Consider the following 24,107-nt stretch of genomic DNA (forward strand, 5'->3'; position numbering starts at 1 on the left):
TAGCCGGGCGTGTTGGTGGGCGCCTGTGGTCCCAGCTACTCGGGAGGCTGAGGCAGGAGAATGGCGTGAATCCAGGAGGTGGAGGTTGCGGTGAGCCGAGATCGCGCCACCGCACTCCAGCCTGGGGGACAGAGAAAGACTCCGTCTCAAAAAAAAAAAAGAAAATAGAAGTTGGAAGAAAAAAAATGTCTTCCAAGAGACAGACAATAAATAAGGGGTGTATGTGTGGTGGTGCTAAGTGCTAAAGAGGACATAAAACAGAAATGAGGGGGCTGGCAAGTGTATATGGAAATTCCAACTTTAAATAGGGTGATTCCAGGAACTCCTCACTGAGAAGGTGATTTTTGAATAAAGCCCTGAAGGAGAGAAGGGAATGATCCAGGCTGCTTTCCGGAGGAACAGATGTCCTGGCAGCAGGCACAAAAGAGGCAAAGGCCCCGAGGCCAGAACATGCCCAGTATTTTCCAGGAACAGCAGTGAAGCAAGTGTGTGGCTGGAGCAGAGACGGGTTGCCAGGAGTTGGGGGGCAAGGTGTGAGTCGAAAGGGGAGGGGCGGGCAGATCACCAGGGCCTTGAAGGCCACTGGAAGGGCTGTGGCTTTTACCCTGAGTGACCAGGGGAGCCCCTGAAGGGTGTGAGCCGAGAGTCACTGAAGCCGACTTGTGTAGGGTAATGAGTAGGCACCCTTCAGGGGCCGGCATGTCTCTAGGGCTCCCATTAGACGCTCAGAGTAGTCCAGACCCCTAAAAGGCTAAGGACCAGTGTGACGGCCGGGCACAGTGGCTCATGCCTCTAATCTCAGCACTTTGGGAGGCGAGGTGGGCGGATCACTTGAGGTTAGGAGTTCAAGACCAGCCTGGCCAAACCCCGTCTCTACTAAAAATACAAAAAATTAGCTAGGCGTGGTGGCGGGCGCCTATAACCACAGTTACTTGGGAGAAGTAGGGAGAATGGCTTGAACCAGGGAGGCGAGGTTGCAGTGAGCCGAGATCGCGCCACTGCACTCCAGCCTGGGCGACAGAGTGAGACTCCATCTCAAAAAACAAAACAAAACAAAACAAACAAAACAACAGTGTGACGTAAGTTTGCTGATCAAATTTTGCCGCTACCAGGTCTCGGCAGGAAGGGGCGGGCACTGCCTGGTTGGTAGGCTGGGGCGGCGCGTTGCCATAGCGACCCCGGCCGGGCCCGCGGCGCGCGCAGCTGACGGATATTGAGGCTGGATGCTGCGATCCCCGCAGGTGAGCGCAGGTGAGCCGGGCGCAGGTGGGGCAGGCCCAGGACTCCTGACTGACCCCAAGCCGTCTGGTTCCCGGCTCCTCCCTCTTCCACTGTGGGTTTTTTGTTTTGTTTTGTTTTTTTCCCTTGAGACAGGGTCTCCTTCTGTCGCCTAGGCTGGAATGCAGTGGCGCCGGATGATAGCTCACTGCAGTCCCGACCTCCTAGGATGAAGGCATCTACCCACCTCAGCCTCCTGCACAGCTGGGACTACAGGCCTGCGCCACCATGCCCAGCTAATTTTTTTTTTTTTTTTTTTTTTTGTAGAGATAAGTTCTCACTATGGTTGTCCAGGCTGGTCTCCAACTCTTGGACTCATGTGATCCTCCCGCATCAGCTTCCCAACGTGCTGGGATTGCAGGCGCTGGGATTGCAGGCGGCAGCCCCCATGCCGCCAGGCTGGTCTTTGTTACTCAGCACCAAAACAACCTGGGCCGACTTTCATTTCCTGTCAACAGCTCAGGTGTTAAGACTACAGCCTCCTCCGGAGTATAACCTATGTTCCCTAAACTGTGGGATGGAGGGTGATTTTAGGTTACACTGATGAGGTGTGAAGTAACACCCAATGACATCATAAGAAAGTTATTAGAGTCTGGGTTCTCTTACAACTGTGAGTAAGCCAAGGGGAGTCAGTTTGGTGATTACATGGCATTAACACCTCTTTTAACATTTGCTAATCTTTTTTTTTTTTTTTTTTTGAGACCGAGTTTCGCTCTTTTCGCTCAGGTTGAGTGCAGTGGCGGATCTCAGCTCTCACTGCAACATCCGCCTTCCAGTTTCAAATGATTCTCCTGCCTCAGCCTCCCGAGTATCTGGGATTACAGGCGTTGGCAACCATGCCCGGCTAATTTTTGTATTTTTAGCAGAGACGGGGTTTCACCATGTTGGCCAGGCTGGTCTCAAACTCCCGACCTCGTGATCTGCCCACCTCGGCCTCCCAAAGTGCTGGGATTACAGGCGTGTGCCACTGCGCCCGGCCTTGCTAATTCCTATTTTTAACAGAGACCTTGGAGCTCAGCCAACTCTAAGCCATAGCATCTAGCTAAGACTTAAATTGGTTCTTTCAATGTTTTTATTTTTACATTTATTGTTGCCTTATGGTACCTGCTACTGGTTTTCTATTTATAATAATGATACGTAAAGTCTCCATTCTTTCTTTTTTTTTTTTTTTTTTGAGATGGAGTCTTGCTCTGTCGCCCAGGCTGGAGTGCAGTGGCACGATCTCGACTTACTGCAAGCTCCGCCTCCCGGGTCATGCCATTCTCCTGCCTCAGCCTCCGGAGTAGCTGGGACTACGGTGCCCCCCACCACGCCCGGCTAATCTTTTGTATTTTTAGTAGAGACAGGGTTTCACCATGTTAGCCAGGATGGTCTCGATCTCCTGACCTCGTGATCCACCTGCTTTGGCCTCCCAAAGTGCTGGGATTACAGGCATGAGCCACTGTGCCTGGCCCTCCTTTTTTCAATATATGTATTGATTTTTTTAAAGTGAGTTAACTTATTTTTATTTTCTTCTTTTCGATCTCGGCTCACTGCAGGCTCCGCCCCCCCAGGGTTGACGCCATTCTCCTGCCTCAGCCTCCCGAGTAGCTGGGACTACAGGCGCCCGCCACCTCACCCAGTAGAGACAGGGTTTCACCGTGTTAGCCAGGATGGTCTCGATCTCCTGACCTTGTGATCCGCCCACCTCGGCCTCCCAAAGTGCTGGGATTACAGGCGTGAGCCACCACGCCCGGCTTATTTTCTTCTTGAGAAAAGTTCTCACTCTGTCATCCAAGCTGCTGTGCAGTGGCATGATCTCAGCTTACTGCAACCGCTGCCAATTTACATATACAGATTTACATATAAAGATTACATATTTACATATAAAGATTAATTTACATATAAAGATTAATAATAGTACATGTGATATTTGGAAATGGGAGGGGAAAAAATCGCAACGGCATAGAATTTAGGTCCTGAGATTGTTTCCCCACTCCCAGCTTTTGCTCTGCCTATTTTCTTTGCCTGGAATTATTTTTCCCTACTCCTAGGTGTGATTGTCAAAATATGTAACCCATATTTTGGGTTCATATTTTGGATTCATATTTGGCTCAGTGGCTCATGCCTGTAATCCCAGCACTTAGAGAGGCTGAGGTGGGTGGATCATTTGAGATCAGGAAATCGAGACCAACCTGGCCAACATGGTGAAACCCCGTCTCTACTAAAATACAAAAGTTCGCCAGGCGTGGTGGTGGGTGCCTGTAATACCAGCTACTTAGGAGGCTAAGGCACGAGAATCACTTGAACTCAGGAGGCAGAGGTTGTAGTGAGCCGAGATGGTGCCACTGCACTGCAGTCTGGGCAACAAAGCAAGATTCCATCTCTAAATAAATAAATAAATAAATAAATAAATATATTTAGAAGACATCAAAAATATATATATATGTATATATGACCGCCACCCCCTCCCTGGGGGCAGCTTCTCCCTGATGCCATCACAAACCCTCCTGCTCTACTGGTTTCCCTAGATTCCCAGTGATTGTGCCATCAGACCCCCTGGGAGGGGGCCCCAGGAGAGGCAAGGGAGGGGCCAGCCAAAGGTCAGTCCAGCACTAAAGGATCCCCACCAAGGGCTGTTCACCTGCCCCGGGGACTCAGAACACACATGACTCTCCCCACTTGAGCTCAGGATCCCGGCATTACACGGGGCGCGCTGAGCCCCAGATGTCCCTAACCCCTCTCCAGCACCCTCCAGCCTTGCAGAAGCAGCCACCATGCCAGTCTCTAAGTGCCCGAAAAAGTCGGAGTCCCTGTGGAAGGGGTGGGACCGGAAGGCCCAGAAGAACGGCCTGCGGCGCCACGTATACGCTGTGAATGGCGACTACTACGTGGGCGAGTGGAAGGACAATGTGAAACATGGTGAGTGGGACTGTGGGACGGGCGGCCGGAGTGGGGTCGGAGCCACAGTGGGCAGCAGGGCCAGGAAGGCAGCGTGCAGAGCTCACTGGGGACATGAGATGTGTCCCCAAGTCTCCCCAGGGTGAGTGCTGGCCCAGGCCACCTGGGGGCCTCCACATGCTGGGGCTTTTGAACAAACTCAGCCCTGACTTCAACTGAGTGAGGGTCTCAGGACCAGCAGTGGACAGACGGTCTTGAGAAACTGGCCTGCCCCCGGGGCTCTGGGACCTAGGGGGCTCAGTTCCTGCCTTCTGAGACTTGGGTTAAGCACTGGGCTGGCTGGCAACAAGAAAAGCCACCCCCACTGAAACCAGCTTGCAGCGGGTTTCTGGGCTTCGCATTCAGCTGGGCTTCGCATTCAGCTGTGATGCTCTGCAGAGGGCTGAGCGCCAGGCACAAGGGAGGACCCCCTACTCCATCCCCCCAGGAGGAGCCGGGGCTCCAGTTCTGACTAGCAGGGGGCAAAGGGATCTTGTTGATACAAACTAAATCCTGACTGGGGGAAAAAATAAAGAAAAAAGAGCTTTTATTTTAAAATGTGGCACTGCTGCTCACTCCAGTCTTGCAATTCCAGACTCTGTACTCTTTTTTTTTTTTGAGGGGACAAGGTCTTGCTCTGTCTCAAAAAAACAGGCTGGAGTGTAGTGGTGCCTTCATTGCTCACTGCAGCCTCGAGATCCTGGGCTCAAGCAATCCTCCTGTCCCAGCCTCCTGAATTGCTGAGATTACAAGTGGGAGTCACTGTGCCTGGCTAGATTTTGTGCTCTTTTTTTTTTTTCTAGATGGAGTTTCACTCTTGTTGCCCGGGCTGGAGTGCAATGGTGCGATCTTGGCTCACCGCAACCTCTACCTCCTGAGTTCAAGCGATTCTCCTGCCTCAGCCTCCAGAGTAGCTGGGATTACAGGCATGTGCCACCATGCCCAGCTAATTTTGTATTTTTAGTAAGACGGGGTTTCTCCGTGTTGGTCAGGCTGGTCTTGAACTCCCGACCTCAAGTGATCCGCCCGCCTCGGCCTCCCAAAGTGCTGGGATTACAGGCGTGAGCTACTGCACCCAGCCCGATTCTGTGCTCTTAACCACCCTGCTCTCCTGCCTTGCTGGGTTAAGTGCTTTGAAGTCAAATAAACCTAGGTTAGGATCCCAGTTCCAGGCTGGGTGCGGTGGCTCACATCTGTAATCCCAGCACTTTGGGAGGCCGAGGCGGGCGGATCACGAGGTCAGGAGATTGAGACCATCCTGGCTAACACAGTGAAACCCTGTCTCTACTAAAAATACAAAAAATTAGCTGGCCGTGGTAGTGGGCGCCTGTAGTCCCAGCTACTCTGGAGGCTGAGGCAGGAGAATGGCGTGAACCCGGGAGGCAGAGCTTGCAGTGAGCCGAGATCGCGCCACTGCACTCCAGCCTGGGCAACAGATCAAGACTCTGTCTCCAAAAAAAAAAAAAAAGACTTGGAGGAGAGGGAGTAACTGAGTGGATGTTTGCAGGGACTAGCATAGAAGGTGGTAGGACCAGCTGGAGCAGAGAACATACCTGGGGTGTTCAAGGAACAGCCAGGAGGACGGTGTGGGTGAAACAGAGTAAGGAAGAGGAGGAGGTCAGAGAGGCTGCAGGCCGGGGATGGTGGCTCACGCCTGTAATCCCAGCACTTTGAGAGGCTGAGGCGGGCAGATCACCTGAGGTCAGGAGTTCAACACCAGCCTGGCCAACATGGCAAAACCCCATCTCTACTAAAAATACAAAAAATTAGCTGGGTCGAGTGGTGAACACCTGTAATCCCAGCCACTAGGGAGGCTGAGGCAGGAGAATTGCTTGAACCCAGGAGGTGGAGGTTACAGTGAGCCAGTATCATGCCACTGCACTCCAGCCTGGGTGCCAGAGCAAGACTCTGCCTCAAGAAAAATAGTCCTGGCGCGGTCGCTTATGCCTGAAATCCCAGCACTTTGGGAGGCCGAGACAGGCAGATCGCCTGAGGTCAGGGGTTCGAGACCAGCCTAGCCAACATGGTGAAACCCCATCTCTACTAAAAATACAAAAATTAGACCAGACATGATGGCAGGCACCTGTAATCCCAGCTACTTGGGAGGCTAAGACAAGAGAATTGCTTGAACCTGGAAGGAGGAGGTTACAGTGAGCTGAGATCGTGCCATTGCACTCCAGCCAGGAAGTTTCCAAGAACCAATCTCCATCTCAAAAAAAAAAATTAAAAAAAAAAAAAAAAAGAGGTTGTGGGCTAAAGAAGGGTAGTCAGATCATATAGGACCGTGTCAGCCATGGTAAGAACTTTGGATTTGACTCTGTGACACAGGGAGGGTTTAGAGCAGAGGAATGACATGATCTGATTCATGTCCTATAACACCCATGCTGGCTATTTCATTGTGAATGAGGTGGGAGCAGGAAGACCTCTCAGAGGCCCTTGCAGACATCCAGGTGAGAGAAGACAGCTTCAGCAAAGCGGGAGAACAAAGCACCCCATAAAAGCAAATTATTGAAAAGGCAGGAATGGAGCCATCCTCAGGGAAGGCTTAGGACAACTTCTCCATCTATCTGCTTCTCCCTGGCTGGCCTTTTTTCTCTCCTCCTGCAAGTACACCTCTGCATGATACACATGGCTGCCAGCATCTTAGTGACGGGATGGAGGAATCCTCTTCACTTCCTAATATAGTTTTGTTTTGTTTGAGAGAGAGTTGTGCTTTGTCGCCCAGGATGGAGTGCAGTGCTGCAATCTCGGCTCACTGAAACCTCCACTTCCCAGGTTCAAGTGATTCTTGTGCCTCAGCCTCCCAAGTAGCTGGGACTAAAGGCACACACCACCACACCCAGCTAATTTTTGTATTTTCTGATAGAAACGGGGATTCACTTGCCAGGCGCGGTAGCTCACGCCTGTAATCCCAGCTCTCAGGGAGGCAGAGGCGGGAGGATAGCTTGAGCCCAGGAGTTCGAGACCTCCTTGGGCAATATAGCGAGACCCCGTTCTCCACAAAAAGGAAGAAAAAAAAAGACAAAAATAAATAAATAAGTGAGAAGGGATTCACCATGTTGGCCAGGCTGATTTCGAATTCCTGACCTCAAGTAATCTGCCCACTTCAGCCTCCCAAAGTTCTGGGATTACAAGTGTGAGCCATCATGCCCAGCCTTTTCCCCTTATTTTCCTACTTGATAAGCTTTGGTTTGCCTCACTGTGTCCTGTGCAGACTCTCAGCTCTTGCATCCCCTGTATTAAAGTTTCTCTATTTGAAGTAACTAGCATTGGCCGGGCGCAGTGGCAAATGCCTGTAATCCCAGCACTTTGGGAGGCCGAGGCGGGCGGATCACGAGGTCAGGAGATCGAGAACATTCTGGCTAACACGGTGAAACCCCGTCTCTACTAAAAATACAAAAAATTAGCCGGGTGAGGTGGCAGGCGCCTGTAGTCCCAGCTATGCGGGAGGCTGAGGCAGGAGAATGGCGTGAACCCCAGGGGGCAGAGCCTGCAGTGAGCCGAGATCGCGCCACTGCACTCCAGCCTGGGCTACAGAGTGAGAGTCCGTCCAAAAAAAAAAAAAAGGAAAGAAAAAGAAAACGCAAGGTCTTAAAACCAGGTCTCAGGACTCCTATACCAGGTACTCCAATACTGTCAGGCGAGGGATTTTCCCCAGCATAGGCCATATACTGTGTGCATCAACCCCTAACTCGAGTATTGGATGCCTCTTGCTCTCACCCTTCACCTTCTAATAACAGGCCCCTGCTACCTTGGTCACAGAGATGAGCACGTAATCCAACTGGGCAAATCAAAAAACTGAGATGAGATTTTTCTTTTTTTTTTTTTTTTTTGAGACGGAGTCTTGCTCTGTCGCCCAGGCTGGAGTGCAGTGGCGCGATCTCGGCTCACTGCAAGCTCCGCCTCCCGGGTTCACGCCATTCTCCTGCCTCAGCCTCTCCGAGTAGCTGGGACTACAGGCGCCCGCCACCACGCCCGGCTAATTTTTTGTATTTTTAATAGAGACGGGGTTTCACCGTGGTCTCGATCTCCTGACCTCGTGATCCGCCCGCCTCGGCCTCCCAAAGTGCTGGGATTACAAGCGTGAGCCACCGCGCCCGGCCGAGATGAGATTTTTCAAAATGGACTAGCAGAGAAAAAGCACCTTTCCCCTCTAATTCCCAACCTATTGATTCCCATGTGTCTCCTGCATTTGCCTGCAGTAGAAGAGACTGAAAGCATAGTCATGAGCACCCATCAGTGTCTTTTTTTTTTTTTTTTTTTTTTGTAGGGGCTGTTGGGTTGTTTTCGCCTGTCCTGCCCCTCACTTCCTCCCGGTTTTATTTCCTTTGGGGACAACCCTCTCCCACTCTAAATCCCCAAGGTTTGGGTGGGCTGACTCCGCCCCCTGGCAGGCCTAGCCAATCACTCTGTTGCTCCTGGGTTCAAGCGATTCTCCTGCCTCCCAAGTAGCTGTGATCACAGGCACCCGCCACTATGCCCAGCTAATTTTTGTATCTTCAGTAGAGACGGGATTTCGCCATGTCGGCCAGGCTGGTCTCGAACTCCCGACCTCAAGTGATCCGCCCGCCTTGGCCTCCCAAAGTGCTGCGATTACAGGCGTGAGCCACCTCGCCCGGCTGCAACCATCATTTTCAAACCTCTGCCTTTACTCATGCAGTTCCCTGTGCCTGGACTGCCCTTCCTGGCCCCAACGTCACCCCCTCCAGGAAGTCTCTGAGTCCCCAGATTTGACCAAGTGCCCTTCTTCTGATATTGAAATCTCAGTGCCTACCTTCGTATATTGAAATTGAACTATGTCGGTATTCATCAGGCCTGTTTCATTTGCAAGAGGCAGAAATTCAACTCAGGAGGGCTTCAGCAATGCAAGTTCAGCCATGGTGGGATTCAGCAGCTTAATGTCACTGGAACTTGGCGTCTCCCTCCAGGTCTCCATTTTGCTTTCCTCTGCGTTGGGTTCCTTCTTAAGTCAGCTTCCTCCCCTTGCAGGCCCGGGTGGGTGTGGTGGCCCAAATGGACTTACACGGAGTCTCATTGTACCAACTTGGGTCAGGTGGCCTGCACTGACCCAATCACAGCAGCCTGGTGGGTAGAATACACTGATTGGCTAGGCCTGCAAGGGGGCGGAGTCAGCCCACCCAAACCTTGGGGGTTTAGAGTGGGAAAGCGGTGTCCCCAAAGGAAATAAAACCAGGAGGAAGTGAGGGGCAGGACAAGTGCAAACAACCCAACAGCCCTACAGTGTTGATGGGCCCTACCAGACCATGGGCTCCCCAAGGGCAAAAATAATAACAAAGGCTCCCATGATTTGAGAGAGAGAAAAAAATAAAAAATGAAAACAACAACAAAGGCTAACATTGACATCGTATTTCCTATTTGTACGCTCTAAGTGCTGTACACGTATCCTGGAATCTAGTGATAAGAAACAACCCCATGAGATACTATTTTTCTTTTCAGAAAATTAGAATGGTCCCGTAATTACTCACAAATTGAATCTTTTCTCCCTCAGCTTTATCGCGGTATGATTGACAAAGAAAAATTGTATATATTTAAGATGTGTAGTAAGATGTTTTCTTAAAAGTCCACATTTCGAAGGCCGGGCGCAGTGGCTCACGCCTGTAATCCCAGCACTTTGGGAGGCTGAGGTGGGTGGATATCCTGAGGTCGTGAGTTGGAGACCAGCCTGGCCAACATGGAGAAACACCGTCTCTACTAAAAATACAAAATTAGCCAGACGTGGTGGCACATGCCTGTAATCCCAGCTACTCAGGAGGCTGAGGCAGGAGAATCGCTTGAACCCAGGAGGTGGAGGTTGCAGTGAGCCGAGATTGCGCCGTTGCACTCCAGCCTGAGCAACAAGAATGAAACTCTGTCTCAAAAAAAAAAAAAAAAAAAGTCTACATTTCGAAATGATTAGTACAATCAAAGTAATTAGCATATCCATCTCCTCACACTATTACCATTTCCTTTGTGTGTGGTGAGAACAATTAAGATCTATTCTCTTAGCAAATTTCAAGTACAGTATCCAAGACACCAATACAGTATTAATATAGAACGATGCTGTACGCCAGGTCTCCAGATCTTTGTTTGTTTTTGTTTTGTTTTGTCTTTTTTTTTTTTTTTTTGAGACGGAGTCTTTCTCTGTCCCCCAGGCTGGAGTGCAGTGGCGCGATCTCGGCTCACTGCAAGCTCCGCCTCCCGGGTTCACGCCATTCTCCTGCCTCAGCCTCCCGAGTAGCTGGGACTACAGGCGCCCGCCAAGACGCCCGGCTAATTTTTTTGTATTTTTAGTAGAGACGGGGTTTCACCGTGTTAGCCAGGATGGTCTCGATCTCCTGACCTCGTGATCCGCCCGCCTCGGCCTCCCAAAGTGCTGGGATTACAGGCTTGAGCCACCGCGCCCGGCTGTTTTGTCTTTTTGAGACGGAGTCCCTCTCTGTTGCCAGGCTGGAGGGCAGTGGTGCGATCTTGGATCACTGCAACCTCCGCCTCCCGGGTTCAAACAATTCTCTTGCCTCCAGCCTCCCAAGTAGTGGGGACTACAGGTGCGCAGCACCATGCCCAGCTAATTTTTGTATTTTTAGTAGAGACGGGGTTTCACCATGTTGGCCAGGACGGTCTTGATCTCCTGACCTCATGATCTGCCTGCCTCGGCCTCCCAAAGTGCTGGGATTACAGACACGAGCCACTGCACCCGACCTGTTTGTTTTGAGACAGTCTCGCTCTGTCGTCCAGGCTGGAGTGCAGTGGCACAGTCTCACTCACTGCAACCTCTGCTTCTGAAGTTCAAGCAATTCTCCTACATCAACCTCCTGAGTAGCTGGGATTACAGGCATGCGCCACCACACCAGGCTAATTTGTGTATATTTATTACAGACAGGGCTTAACCATGTTGCCCAGGCTAGTCTTGAACTTCTAGCCTCAAGTGATTCACCTGCCTCAGCCTCCCAAATTGCTGGGATTATAGGAGTGAGCAACCGTGCCCAGACTTAGGTCTCCAAATCTTGTACATCTTATAACAAAAAGTATGCACCCTTTGACAGAACATCTCCACATTTTCCCTACCCCACCAGCCCCTGCTAACTGCTATTTTACTGTTTCTATGAGTTTGACTTTTTTAGATTCCACATATAAGTAAAATCATGCAGTATTTGTCTTTCTCTGCTTGGCTTATTTCACTTGGCATAATGTCCTCCAGATTCATCCATGTTGTCACAAATGGCACATTTTCTTTTCTTTCTTTCTTTCCTTCTTTCCTTCCTTCCTTCCATCCTTCATTTCCTCCCTTCCTCCCTCCCTCCCTCTCTCCCTCTCTCCCTCTCTCTCTTTCTTTCACAGTCTGACTCTGTCACCCGAGCTGGAGTGCAGTGGTGCCATCTCAGCTCACTGCAACCTCCACCTCCCAGATTCAAGTGATTCTCCTGCCTCAGCCTCCAGAGTAGCTGGGATTACAGGCAAGTACCACCACGTCCAGCTAATTTTTGTATTTTTAGTAGAGACCAGGTTTCACTATGTTGGCCAGGCTGGTCTCGAACTCCTGACCTCAAGTGATCAGCCCCCATCAGCCTCCCAAAGTGCTGAGATTACAGGCGTGAGCCACTGCTCCCAGCCCCCATAAGATATTCTTTTTTTTTTTTTGAGAGAGAGAGAATTTAGCTCTTATTGCCCAGGCTGGAGTGCAATGGCTCAATCTCGGCTCAACTCACTGCAACCTCCGCCTCCCCGGTTCAAGCAATTCTCCCGCCTCAGCCTCCCAAGTAGCTTGGATTACAGGCACCCACCACCACACCCAGCTAATTTTTTGTATTTTTAGTAGAGACGGGATTTCACTATGTTGGCCAGGCTGGTCTCGAACTCCTGACCTCAGGCGATCCACCAGCCTTGGCCTCCCAAAGTGTTGGGATTACAGGCGTGAGCGACCACGCCCAGACCCCCCATAAGATATTCTTATACCCATTTTACAGCTGAGGTATCTGAGGCTCAGAGACACCCAAAGAATTAACTTACTTGGTCAAGGTCACAAAGCTCAGAGGGATAATGTTGAATTTGTTCCTGGGTTACCAAGGACCCAGATATGAATTGGCCAATATAGGTACTCCAGAAATATTTTATTTATTTATTTATTTTTTTTTTATTTTTTTGAGACAGAGTCTCGCTCTGTCACCCAGGCTGGAGTGCAGTGTTGCGAGCTCAGCTCGCTGCAAGCTCCGCCTCCTGGGCTCACGCCATTCTCCTGCCTCAGCCTCCCAAGTAGCTGGGACTACAGGCGCCCGCCACCACGCCCGGAGAATTTTTTGTATTTTTAGTAGAGACAGGGTTTCACCGTGTTAGCCAGGATGGTCTCGATCTCCTGACTTCGTGATCCACCTGCCTCGGCTTCCAAAGTGCTGGGATTACAGGCGTGAGTCACCGCGCCTGGCCACCACAAATATTTTATTCATCGTTTTGTTAAATATGTATTAAGCTCGGTGTAGTGGTGTGTGCTTGTATTCCCAGCTCTTGGAGAGGCTGAGAAGGAAGAATCTCTTTAGCTCAAGAGTTCAAGACCAGCCTGGGCAACACAGCAAGACTCCATCTCTAAAAAGAAAGAAATGCCTGGTGTGGTGCCTCATGCCTGTAATCCCAATACTTTGGGAAGCCTAGGCAGGAGGATTGCTTGAGTCCAGTAGTTTGAGACCAGCCTGGGCAACATAGAAAGACTCCGCCTCTACAAAAAGTTTTTTTTTAAATTAGCCACGTGTAGTGGCATTTACCTGTGGTCTCAGCTACTCAGGAGGCTGGGGCGGAAGGATCATTTGAGCCTGGGTGGTTGAGGCTGCAGCGAGCTGTGCACCTCAGCATAGGTGACACAGCCAGATCCTGTCTAAAAAAAAAAAAAAGAAAAAGGCCAGGCACGGTGGCTCACGCCTGTAATCCTAGCCGAGGTCGGGCAGATCACCTGAGGTCAGGAGTTCGAGACCAGCCTGACCAACATGGAGAGACCCTGTCTCTACTGAAAATACAAAATTAGCCAGGCGTGGTGGCGCATTCCTGTAATCCCAGCTACCTGTGGGGCTGAGGCGAAAGAATTGCTTGTACCTGAGCGGTGGAGGTTGCAGTGAGCCGAGATCGTACCATTGCACTCCAGCCCGGGCAACGATAGCAAAACTCGGTCTCTTTTTTTTTTTGAGACGGAGTCTTGCTCTTTCACCCAGGCCAGAGTGCAGTGGCGCGATCTCGGCTCACTGCAAGCTCCCCCTCCCGGGCTCACGCCATTCTCCTGCCTCAGCCTCCCAAGTAGCTGGGACTACAGGCGCCCGCCACCACGCCCAGCTAATTTTTTGTATTTTTAGTAGAGACGGGGTTTCACCGTGTTAGCCAGGATGGTCTCGATCTCCTGACCTCATGATCCGCCCGCCTTGGCCTCCCAAAGTGCTGGGATTACAGGCGTGAGCCACCGCGCCCGGCCTAACTCGGTCTCAAAAAAAAAAAAAAAAAAAAGGCCGGGTATGGTGGCTCACGCCTGTAATCCCAGCATTATGGGAGGCCAAGGCAGGCGGATCACGATGTCAGGAGTTAGAGACCAGCCTGGCCAATATGGTAAAACCCCGTCTTTACTAAAAATACAAAAATTAGCTGGGCATGGTGGCGGGAGCCTGTAATTCTAGCTACTGGGGAGGCTAAGGCAGGAGAATCTCTTGAACCAGAAGGCAGAGGTGGCAGTGAGCCGAGATTCCAACACTGCCCTTCAGCCTGGGTGACAGAGCAAGACTCTGTCTCAAAAAAAAAAAAAGAAAGAAAAAAAAGAGAAAAAAGTAAATTAACAGGTATTAGTCACCTATAACATGCCAGGAACAGTTTGTTTGTTTGTTTGTTTGTTTGTTTGTTTGTTTTATTTTGAGATGGAGTTTCGCTCGTTTCCCAGGCTGGAGTGCAATGACGCCATCTCGGCTCACTGCAACCTGCGCCTTCCAGGTTCAAGAGATTCTCATGCCTCAGCTTCCTGAGTAGCTGGGATTACAGGCGCCTGCCAACACGACTGCCTAATTTTTGTATTTTTGGTAGACACAGGGTTTCGCCATGTTGGCCAAGCTGGTCTCGAACTCCTGACCTCAGGTGATCCACCTGCCTCAGCCTCCCAAAGTGCTGGGATTACAGGCTCAAGCCACTGCACCCAGCCTCCAGGCACAGTTTTTCAGTGCAGTGAACAAAACAGACCAAAGTCTGTGCCCTCCTGCAGCTCACATTCTCCTGGAAAAGACAGACATGCGACACTAATCAACAAATAAGAGAATTACCTCTGGCTGGACGCAGTGGCTCACGCCTGTAATCCCAGCACTTTGGGAGACCGAAGTGGGCATATCACTTGAGGTCAGGAGTTTCAGACCTGCCTGGCCAACATGGAACCCCATCTTTACTAAAACACAAAATTAGCTAAGTGTGTTGGCACACACCTGTAGTCCTAGCTAGTCTGGCGGCTGAGGCAGGAGTATCTCTTGAACCCGGGAGGCAGAGGTTGCAGTGAGCTGAGATCGCGCCACTGCACTCCAGACTGGGCGACAGAGTGAGACACTGCCTCAAAAAAAAAAAAAAAAAAAAAAGAAATGGAACTTTCCTGGCCTTCTCCTGGGTACTGGGTGTCTAGGATGATGTGCAGAGCCTGTCCCAGCTCTCAAGATTCCTCCAGTTGGGGGCCCCTGAGGTTCAGGCAGGCACACCACTCCCACCCCCCGGCGGCCATGTCTGCAGCATTGCCCATCTGTGTGTCACCAGGGAAAGGAACACAGGTCTGGAAGAAGAACGGAGCCATCTATGAAGGGGACTGGAAGTTTGGGAAGCGAGACGGCTATGGCACCCTCAGCCTTCCTGACCAACAGATAGGAAAGTGCAGGAGAGTCTACTCAGGCTGGTGGAAAGGTGATAAGAAATCGGTGAGCAGGGCTGCCAGCCAGGCTGAGTGTGTGTGTGTGTGTGTGTGTGTGTAGGGGGAGCGGAGAGAGGCCTGGGAGAAAAGAGAGGGGAGGTCTGCAGGAGGAGGACAAGGTTGTGGTGCGCGTGGGAGAAGGAAGAGGTGGGGGAATTGCAAAGTTTCTCAGAACAAAACCCAGGAAACAGGAAGCAACAGAAGGCCAGGGAGGAGCCCACGAAACCCTTTGGTTGCGACGAGCCAGCCAGGCTTGTGGGGACGAATTTGCCTCCACCCTCTTCCCCCTCGTTTCCTGGCTTTCTTTTCCCCAGGTATGTCTTTCTGAAAATCCCCTTTCTGCTGGGCCTGAATAAAAGGGAGGTAGGAAAAGTGGGAGCAAGAGGGCAGAGGACAAGAGAGGAGGGTCCCGGGGGGCAGAAGTCGGGCAGAAGCCAGCCAGAGGCGCGTGCTCAGCCCGGAAACACCCAAGCTGGGCACAGGTTCCCTCCACCTACTCCCACAAGTGTGGAGGAATCCACACCATTAGTCCCAGAGACACCAATAATAAACAGTATTGCAACTGAGCAACTGCTACTGTGAGCCTGGAACACATATTTAAAACTTTCTTTTTTCTTTTTTTTTTTTTGGAGACAGAGTCTCGCTCTGCCGCCCAGGCTGGAGTGTAGTGGTGCCATCTTGGCTCACTGCAAGCTCCGCCTCCCGGATTCACGGCATTCTCCTGCCTCAGCCTCCCAAGTAGCTGGGACTACAGGCACCCGCCACCACGCCCGGCTAGTTTTTTGTATTTTTAGTAAAGACGGGGTTTCACCGTGTTAGCCAGGATGGTCTCGATCTCCTGACCTCATGATCCGCCCGCCTTGGCCTCCCAAAGTGCTGGGATTACAGGCGTGAGCCACCGCGCCCGGCCTGAAACACATTTAATATTCAGTTAACTCTCACAGCAACAGCTCATCATCGTTATCATCTTCATGCCCATTTTATTGATAAGCAAACAAGCTCGAAGAGATGAGGTGTCTTGTAACTGCCCAAGGGGTTCACCTTGCTCGTGCCTGGCCCCGAGTTGTATTATTACTCAAATCAGTCTCCCCGAACATTCCGGCAGCAGAGTTTTTAAGGATAACTTGGTGGGTGGGGGAAAGACAGTGAACCAGGAGTGCTGATTGGTCAGAGATAAAATCATAGGGAGTCAAAGCTGTCCTCTTGCTCCCTAGACAGAGCCGATTCATCAAGACAGGGGAATTGCAATAGAGAAAGTGTAATTAACACAGAACTGGCTGTGTGGGAGACCTGAGTTGTATTATTATTATTATTATTATTATTAATTTATTTATTTATTTATTATTTGAGATGGAGTTTCGCTCTTGTTGCCAGGCTGGAGTGCAATGGCATGATCTCGGCTCACCGCAACCTCTGCCTCCTGGGTTCAAGCGGTTCTCCTGCCTCAGTCTCCCGAGTAGCTGGGATTACAGGCATGTGGCATCACACACTGCTAATTTTGTATGTTTAGTAGAGACAGAGTTTCTCCATATTGGCCAGGCTGGTCTCGAACTCCTGACCTCAGGTGATCCACCAGCCTGGGCCTCCCAAAGTGCTAAGATTACAGGCATGAGCCACCGCGCCTGGCCCTGAGTTGTATTATTACTCAAATCAGTCTCCCCGAACATTCTGGCTGCAGAGCTTTTAAGGATAACTTGGTGGGTGGGGGAAAGACAGTGAGCCAGGCGATGTGATTGGTCAGAGATGAAATCATAGGGAGTCAAAGCTGTCTTCTTGCCCTGAGTCAGTTCCTGGGTGGGGGGGGGCCACAAGATCACATAAATCAGTTTATTGATTTGGGTAGTGCCAGCTGATCCATCAAGTGCAAGGTCTGCAAAATATCTTAAGCACTGATCTTAGGAGCAGTTTAGGGAGGGTCAGAATCTTGTAGCTTCCAGCTGCATGGCTCCTAAACCATAATTTATAATCTTGTAGCTAATGTTAATCCTACAAAGGCAATGTAGTCCCCAGACAAGAAGGAGGTCTTCGGGAAAGGGCTGTTACTGTCTTTGTTTAAACTATAAACTATAAACTATAAACTAAGTTTCTCCCAAAGTTAGTTCAGCTTAAGCCCAGGAATGGACATGGACAGCTTAGAGGTTAGAAGCAAGATGGAAGGCCGGGCGCGGTGGCTCACGCTTGTAATCCCAGCACTTTGGGAGGCCGAGGCGGGCGGATCATGAGGTCAGGAGATCGAGACCACGGTGAAACCCCGTCTCTACTAAAAATACAAAAAAATTAGCCAGGCGTGGTGGCGGGCGCCTGTAGTCCCAGCTACTCGGAGAGCCTGAGGCAGGAGAATGGCGTGAACCTGGGAGGCGGAGCTTGCAGTGAGCCGAGATTGCGCCACTGCACTCCAGCCTGGGCAACAGAGCGAGACTCCGTCCCAAAAAAAAAAAAAAAAATAAATAAATAAATAAAACCATATAATAATAATAATTAGCTGGATGTCGTGGTGCACATCTGTAGTCCCACCTTTTCAAAAGGCTGAGGCAGGAGGATTGCTTGATCTCGGGAGGCTGAGGCTATACTGAGCTATGGTGGTGCCACTGCACTTCAGCCTGGACAACAGGGCAAGACTTGCCTCAAAAAGAGGGAATTCAGGGCAGGCTTCCTGTAGGAGGTGACACTAAAAGATGTTAGGAGTTAGCCAGGAAGACAAAAAAGGGAGAAAGATGGGAGGCAAAAAAATAGCAAAGGGAAGGAGATGTAAAACAGCAGAGCGTGTCTGCCCTGGGGCAGGAGTGAGGAGAAGAGTTGCGGGGGCCCTCAGGGATACGTGGGAAATCAGGATTTTGAGGAGCAGACTTGGCTTCTCAACCCAACCTCCTCGGGTGTGATCTGCAAACAGACCTTGTTTCCCTGTGGTTGGACACTAAGTGTGGTGTTTTTTGTTTTTGCTTTTTTTTTGAGATGGAGTCTGCCTCTGTTGCCCAGGCTGGAGTGCATTGGTGCGATCTTGGCTCACTGCAAACTCCACCTCCTGGTTCACGCCCTTCTCCTGCCTCAGCCTCCCCAGCAGCTGGGACTACGGGCACCCGACACCACACCCAGCTAATTTTTCATATTTTTAGTAGAGACGGGTTTTCACCATGTTAGCCAGGATGGTCTCGATCTCCTGACATCGTGATCCACCTGCCTTGGCCTCCCAAAGTGCTGGGATTACAAGCGTGAGCCACAGTGCCCAGCCTAAGTGTGGTGTTTTTTGTTTGTTTGTTTGTTTTTTGAGACAGTCTTGCTCTGTTGCCCAGGCGGGAGTGCAATGGCGCGATCTGGGCTCACTGCAACCTCCGACTACTGGGTTCAAGCAATTCTTCTGCCTCAGCCTCCCAAGTAGCTAGTATTACAGGTGCCCGCCACCACACTCAGCTAATTTTTTGTCTTTTTAATAGAGACAGGGTTTTGCCATGTTGGTCAGGCTGGTCTAAAACTCTTGACCTCAGATGATCCACCTGCCTCAGCCTCCCAAAGTGCTGGGATTACAGGCATAAGCCACCACACCAGGCTAAGTATGGTGTTTATGTTCATTTTTCTGGGTCAAAATAAGAGTGGGAGGGGGGCGAGCATGATCAGATGGGTGATTTTTTTTTTTTTTGAGACAGCGTCTCACCCCGTCACCTAGGCTACTGTGCGTTCTCAGCTCACTGCAACCTCCATCTCCCAGGTTCAAGTGATTCTCTTGCCTCAGCCTCCCGAGTAACTGGGATCACAGGTGCCGCCATCACGCCCAGCTAATTTTTTGTATTTTTAGTAGAGATAGGGTTTCACCATGTTGGCCAGGCTGGTCTCAAACTCCTGACCTCAAGTGATCCACCCACCTCAGCCTCCTAAAGTGAGCCGGTGAGCCACAGCGCCCAGCCTAGATGGGCAATTTAAAGAATCCTCTGGCGCTGTAGGGGCTGCATGGTGCATTGTGGGGTGGGGATGAGAGAGGAGAGGGTGGGTCAGTAAGGAGGGAGTTTAATGACCAGCTGCATGGAGGAGGCAGCAGAGGGACAGAGAGAAACGGAGCATGGGGAGATCCTTCAAGACATTATTGGTGAGCACTGTGGCTCACACCTATAATCCCAGCACTTTGGGAGGCTGAGGCGGGCGGATCACTTGAAGTCAGGAGTTCAAGACCAGCCTGGCCAACATGGTGAAACCCTGTCTCTCCTAAGAATACAAAAATTAGCAGGGCATGGTGGTGTGTGTCTGTAATCCCAGCTGCTCAGGAGGCTGAGGCAGGAGAATCACTTGAACCTGGGGGACGGAGGTTACAATGAGCCGAGATCACACCACTGCACTCCAGCCTGGGTGACAGAGTGGAGCTCTGTCTAAAAAAAAAAAGGATCCTCCGCTAAGACACGACCCTCCCCTCTGCTTGGACGTAGGGCTGAGGAAGAAGGAAGAAGCTGGGGTATGTGGCTCTAGGGATGCCTGGGAAGACGGTGGGCTTTCCTGGTGTTGGGGGGCGCCCTGAGTAGTAGCATCTTGGTACTTTCAGGGTTATGGGATCCAGTTTTTCAGACCCAAGGAGTATTATGAGGGTGAGTGGTGTGGCAGCCAGCGCAGCGGGTGGGGCCGCATGTACTACAGCAACGGTGACATCTACGAGGGACAGTGGGAGAACGACAAGCCCAACGGGGAAGGCATGCTGCGCCTGAGTGAGTGCCCCGCCCCCTCCGGCCCCGCCCGCCCGCCCCCGCCCCCGCCCCCGCCCCCGCCCCCGCCCCCGGTAGCGAGCTGGCCACGCCCATCTGGTCCCACAGAGACAGGCCACACCCCACATTCTTGTCTCACACTGGCCCTTGTGTCAATGTGGGACAGGAGAGGAAGAGGACCCTATCCCTCCCCTCAGTCACAAAAGGTCACACATATATGATGCTATTTATATGAAATTTTTAGAACACGCAACTCCACAGAGACAGAAAGTAGACTAATGGTTGCCTAGGGCTATGGGGGTGGTGACATTAGTGGGTGTGGGGAATGGCTGCTTAATGGGCACAGGGTTTCCTTTGGGGGTGATTAAAACGTTTTGAAACTAGATAGAGGTAATGGTTGCACAGAATTGTGAATGTACTAAATGCCACTGAACTATACACTTCAAAATGGTCAACTTATGTTATATGAACTTACATCTCAATTTTTAAAAAAAGACCAGGCGCGGTGGCTCATGCCTGTAATCCCAGCACTTTGGGAGGCAGAGGCGGGCGGATCATGAGGTCAGGAGTCTGAGATCAGCCTGACCAACATGGAGAAACCCCGTCTCTACTAAAAATACAAAAAGTAGCTGCGTGTGGTGGCGCGCACCTGTAATCCCAGCTACTCAGGAGGCTGAGGCAGGAGAATCGCTTGAACTCGGGAGGCGGAGGTTGTCACCCAGGCTGGAGTGCTGTGGGGCAATCTCAGCTCACTGCAGCCTCAACTTCTTGAGCTCAAGCCATCCTCCCACCTCAGCCTCCCAAGTAGCTAGGACTATAGGTGCACACCACTATGTCCAGCTAATTTTTAAAAAATTGTTTTTGCAGAGATGGGGGTCTCACTATGTTGCTCAGGCTGGTCTTGACCTCCTGGGCTTATGAGCATCCCATCTTGGCCTCCCAATGTGTTGGGATTTGCACTGAGCTCTGGAAGAGCGACCCCTGGGGGTCTAGCTTAGTTTGGTGTACCCTGCACCACACCTCCCTGTCCTTTCCCCCAGAGAACGGGAACCGCTATGAGGGCTGCTGGGAGAGAGGCATGAAGAACGGGGCCGGGCGTTTCTTCCATCTGGACCATGGCCAGCTGTTTGAAGGCTTCTGGGTGGACAATATGGCCAAATGCGGGACGATGATCGACTTTGGCCGTGACGAGGCCCCTGAGCCCACTCAGTTCCCCATTCCTGAGGTGGGCAGCCCTCACCAGGGCCCTGTGGCCACCCCCAGCCTGAGACAGAAGCCAGCATCCCCAGCCATGCCCAGCCCAGACCTGCCAGGCCCAGCCCAGCCCAGACAGGGAACAGACAAGGTTTTGTTTTCAGTCAGGTCATCCCTAGCAAGGGAGGTGGCTCCTGATGAGGCTGGCAGCACCCCACAGGGCAGGCAGCGCCAGTCAAGCCTGGCAGCCTGGGTCCTCCATGCTCTCCAAACCAACTTCTTGGTATTTCCCTCCAGGTCAAAATCCTAGACCCTGATGGTGTGCTGGCGGAAGCCTTGGGCATGTTCAGGAAGACAGAGGAAGGAGATTGATGCCAGGTGAGGGGTGGGCACGCCTGCCAAGTTCTGACGTGGCTGAGGCTGCTCCAGGGCCCGGAACAATGCACAGATCTCCTGGGGTCTCCAAAGGGCTTGGGGTGGGGGAGTGGGGGAGCAAGACCAGAGAGGGCAGGCTTCTTGCCTCCTACAGTCCAGGTGTCCTTTTTGACTCTTCCTCTTCAAAACCCTTTTTGACCGGCCGTGGTGGCTCTTGCCTTTAATCCCAGCACTTTGGGAGGCCAAGGCAGGCGGATCACTTCAGGTCAGGAATTCGAGACCAGCCTGGCCAACATGGTGAAACTCCGTCTCTACTAAAAATACAAAAATTAGCCAGGCGTGGTGGCAGGCACCTGTAGTCCCAGCTACTCGAGAGGCTGAGGCAGGGAAATCACTTGAACCCGGGAGGTGAAGGTTGCAGTGAGCTGAGATCACACCACTGCACTCCAGCCTGGGTGACAGAATGGGACTCTGTCTCAAAAAAACAAAACTCACCGGGCACGGTGGCTCACGCCTGTAATCCCAGCACTTTGGGAGGCCGAGGTGGGTGGATCACGAGGTCAGGAGTTCAAGACTAGCTTGGCCAAGATGGTGAAACCCCATCTGTACTAAAAACACAAAAATTAGCTGGGCGTGGGGGCGGGCACCTGTAATTCTAGCTACTCAGGAGGCTAAGGCAGAGAATTGCTTGAACCCGAGAGGCAGAGGTTGCAGTGAGCTGAGACTGTGCCACTGCACTCCAGTCTGGGTGAGACTCTGTCTCAAAAAACAAACAAACAAACAAACAAACAAACCATTTCACTGAAGACCAGCGCATTCCAGTCCCGCCCTAAACCTTCTATTTGCACCCTGGGCCACACAACTGGGCTGGCACGGGGTTGAAAGGAGGTGGTCTCCTGGCTTCTGAACACCCTTGAGTAAGGCAGTTGGCCTTCAGCCTCCATTTACACATCTGTCCAGTGGGGTCTTGTCCAGTCCAAGCCGTCCTGGGCACGATTTGAGGATTTGAGGAGAGGACATTGGTACAGCGTCTTTCAAATGCCAGCTCCACCATCCCCCTCTCTCCTGCAGAGAACACAAACGCTTCAGGAGAAATTCAAGCCTGTGTCACCCGATCGCTCAGACCAGTGCGGCTCTGGCTGGAGGAGTCAGCAGCGGCTCCAGGCATGCCCCTGGCACCCTCAGAGGGCCCCTCACTCCCCCCAGCACTGGGTCGTTCCTTGCCAATAGGAAGGCCGGTGCTTCTCTCCCAGGCTGTCCTCGGGACCCTCTTCATTCTCTGATCTCATCCTGGAGTGCATGAGAATAAAGAATAACCAAGTGGTATAAGCCTGGGCCTATGGGATAAGGATGGGGCACTCGAGGGGGTTCAGCAGGGCTTTCAGGTTTAGAAGAGGGAAGACCTGCCTTGGCTGGGATGCCTGGGCTTAGGTTGGGGGAGTAAGGGCAGGTCTTAGGCCGGTTGCAGTGGCTCATTCCTGTAATCCCAGAACTTGGGAGGCCAAGGTAAGAGGACTGCTTGAGGCCAGGAGTTCGAGACCAGCCTAGGCAACATAGCAAGACCCTGACCCTACAAAAAAAATTTAAAAATATAAAAGAAAGGAAAAGAAAAAGAGAAAGAAATGGCAGGTCCCCTGTGAGATAACCCAGATGACCCAGAGAGAAGGCCTGCATCCTGCCACACTGGCTGCCAAGATTTGAGATTATAAAATTTCCTGATCACTTCTCAGCCTAACACAGGGCTCTCAATCTTGAAATCCCGTGGAAACTTTACAAAGCTGTGGAAGCCCAGGTCCCACGCCCAGAGATTCACAGGTTCACATCTAATTCATCTGGGGTGAGGCCTGAGCTTTCAGAAAATTCCCCAGGTGATTTTTTTTTTTTTTTTTTTGAGACGTAGTCTCCCTCTATCGCCCGGGCTGGAATGCAGTGGCGTGATCTCAGCTCACTGCAACCTCTGCCTCCCATGTTCAAGTGATTCTCCTACCTCAGCCTCCTGAGTAGCTGGGATTACAGGCGCATGCAACCGCCCCCAGCTAATTTTTGTATTTTTAGTAGCGATGGGATATCACCATGTTGGTCAGGCTGGTCTTGAACTCCTGACCTCGTGATCTGCCCCGCTCAGCCTCCTAAAGTGCTGGGATTACAGGCGTGAGCCACCGAGCCTGGCCTTTTTTTTTTTTTTTTTTTGAGACAGAGTCTCGCTCTGTCACCCAGGCTGGAGTGCAGTGGCACAATCTCGGCTCACTGCAACCTCCTCCTCCCTGGTTCAAGCGATTATCCTGCCTCAGCCTCCCGAGTAGCTGGGATTACAGGCACCTGCCACCAAGGCTGGCTAATCTTTTGTATTTTTAGTAGAGACAGGGTATCACCATGTTGGCCAGGATGGTCTCAATCTCCTGACCTGGTGATCTGCACACCTCAGCCTCCCAAAGTGCTGGGATTACAGGTGTGAGCCACTGCTCCCGGCCAAGCAGGGCGACATTCTTGAGAGATCAGATGTTCTCTTGCGTAATGGGCAGGTGGAGTCACACTGCCTGGGCGTGAATCTCAGAGCTGTGTGTTCTTGGGAATGTCACCCAAACTCTGTTCTGTTGGTCTCCTCACTTGCAATATGGGGCACTAACAGTACTTACCACCTGGGGTTACTGTGGTTAGTTACTGTGAGGATGAGATAAGGCGGTGGTTTTAAACTGTGGGTAGGATTTTGTCCTCCCTCAGCCCCACTCTTTCTTGGGGACATTTGGCAATGTATG

General features: G+C 51.5%; 1 protein-coding gene and 1 long non-coding RNA gene across 3 annotated transcripts in view; one reads left to right on the forward strand and one right to left on the reverse strand.

Annotated features, from left to right (window-relative positions):
* Positions 1–9,178, reverse strand: part of LOC116477789 (uncharacterized) — a 48,311-nt gene extending 39,133 nt beyond the window's left edge. The window contains exon 1 of the long non-coding RNA XR_009208828.1: positions 8,972–9,178. This is a non-coding gene — a long non-coding RNA (uncharacterized LOC116477789). The remainder of the gene's footprint in view (positions 1–8,971) is intronic.
* On the forward strand, positions 1,175–22,680 carry MORN3 (MORN repeat containing 3). Of its 2 annotated transcripts, XM_032168472.2 has the most exons (7): positions 1,175–1,241; positions 4,006–4,179; positions 14,950–15,107; positions 19,626–19,785; positions 20,823–21,007; positions 21,274–21,354; positions 22,423–22,680. In XM_032168472.2, exons 2-6 carry the CDS (start codon positions 4,035–4,037, stop codon positions 21,346–21,348), a joined length of 723 nt encoding a protein of 240 aa, XP_032024363.1. In that variant the 5' UTR covers positions 1,175–1,241; positions 4,006–4,034; the 3' UTR covers positions 21,349–21,354; positions 22,423–22,680. The 2 variants fall into 2 exon arrangements, with proteins under 2 accessions (XP_032024363.1, XP_058280726.1); XM_058424743.1 differs by lacking the exon at positions 1,175–1,241 and having other exon boundaries at positions 3,860–4,179; positions 22,397–22,680.
* The last annotated feature ends 1,427 nt before the right edge of the window (positions 22,681–24,107 follow it).

Source organism: Hylobates moloch, unplaced genomic scaffold, assembly GCF_009828535.3.
Source record: "Hylobates moloch isolate HMO894 unplaced genomic scaffold, HMol_V3 SCAFFOLD_12, whole genome shotgun sequence".
NCBI lineage: Eukaryota > Metazoa > Chordata > Mammalia > Primates > Hylobatidae > Hylobates > Hylobates moloch.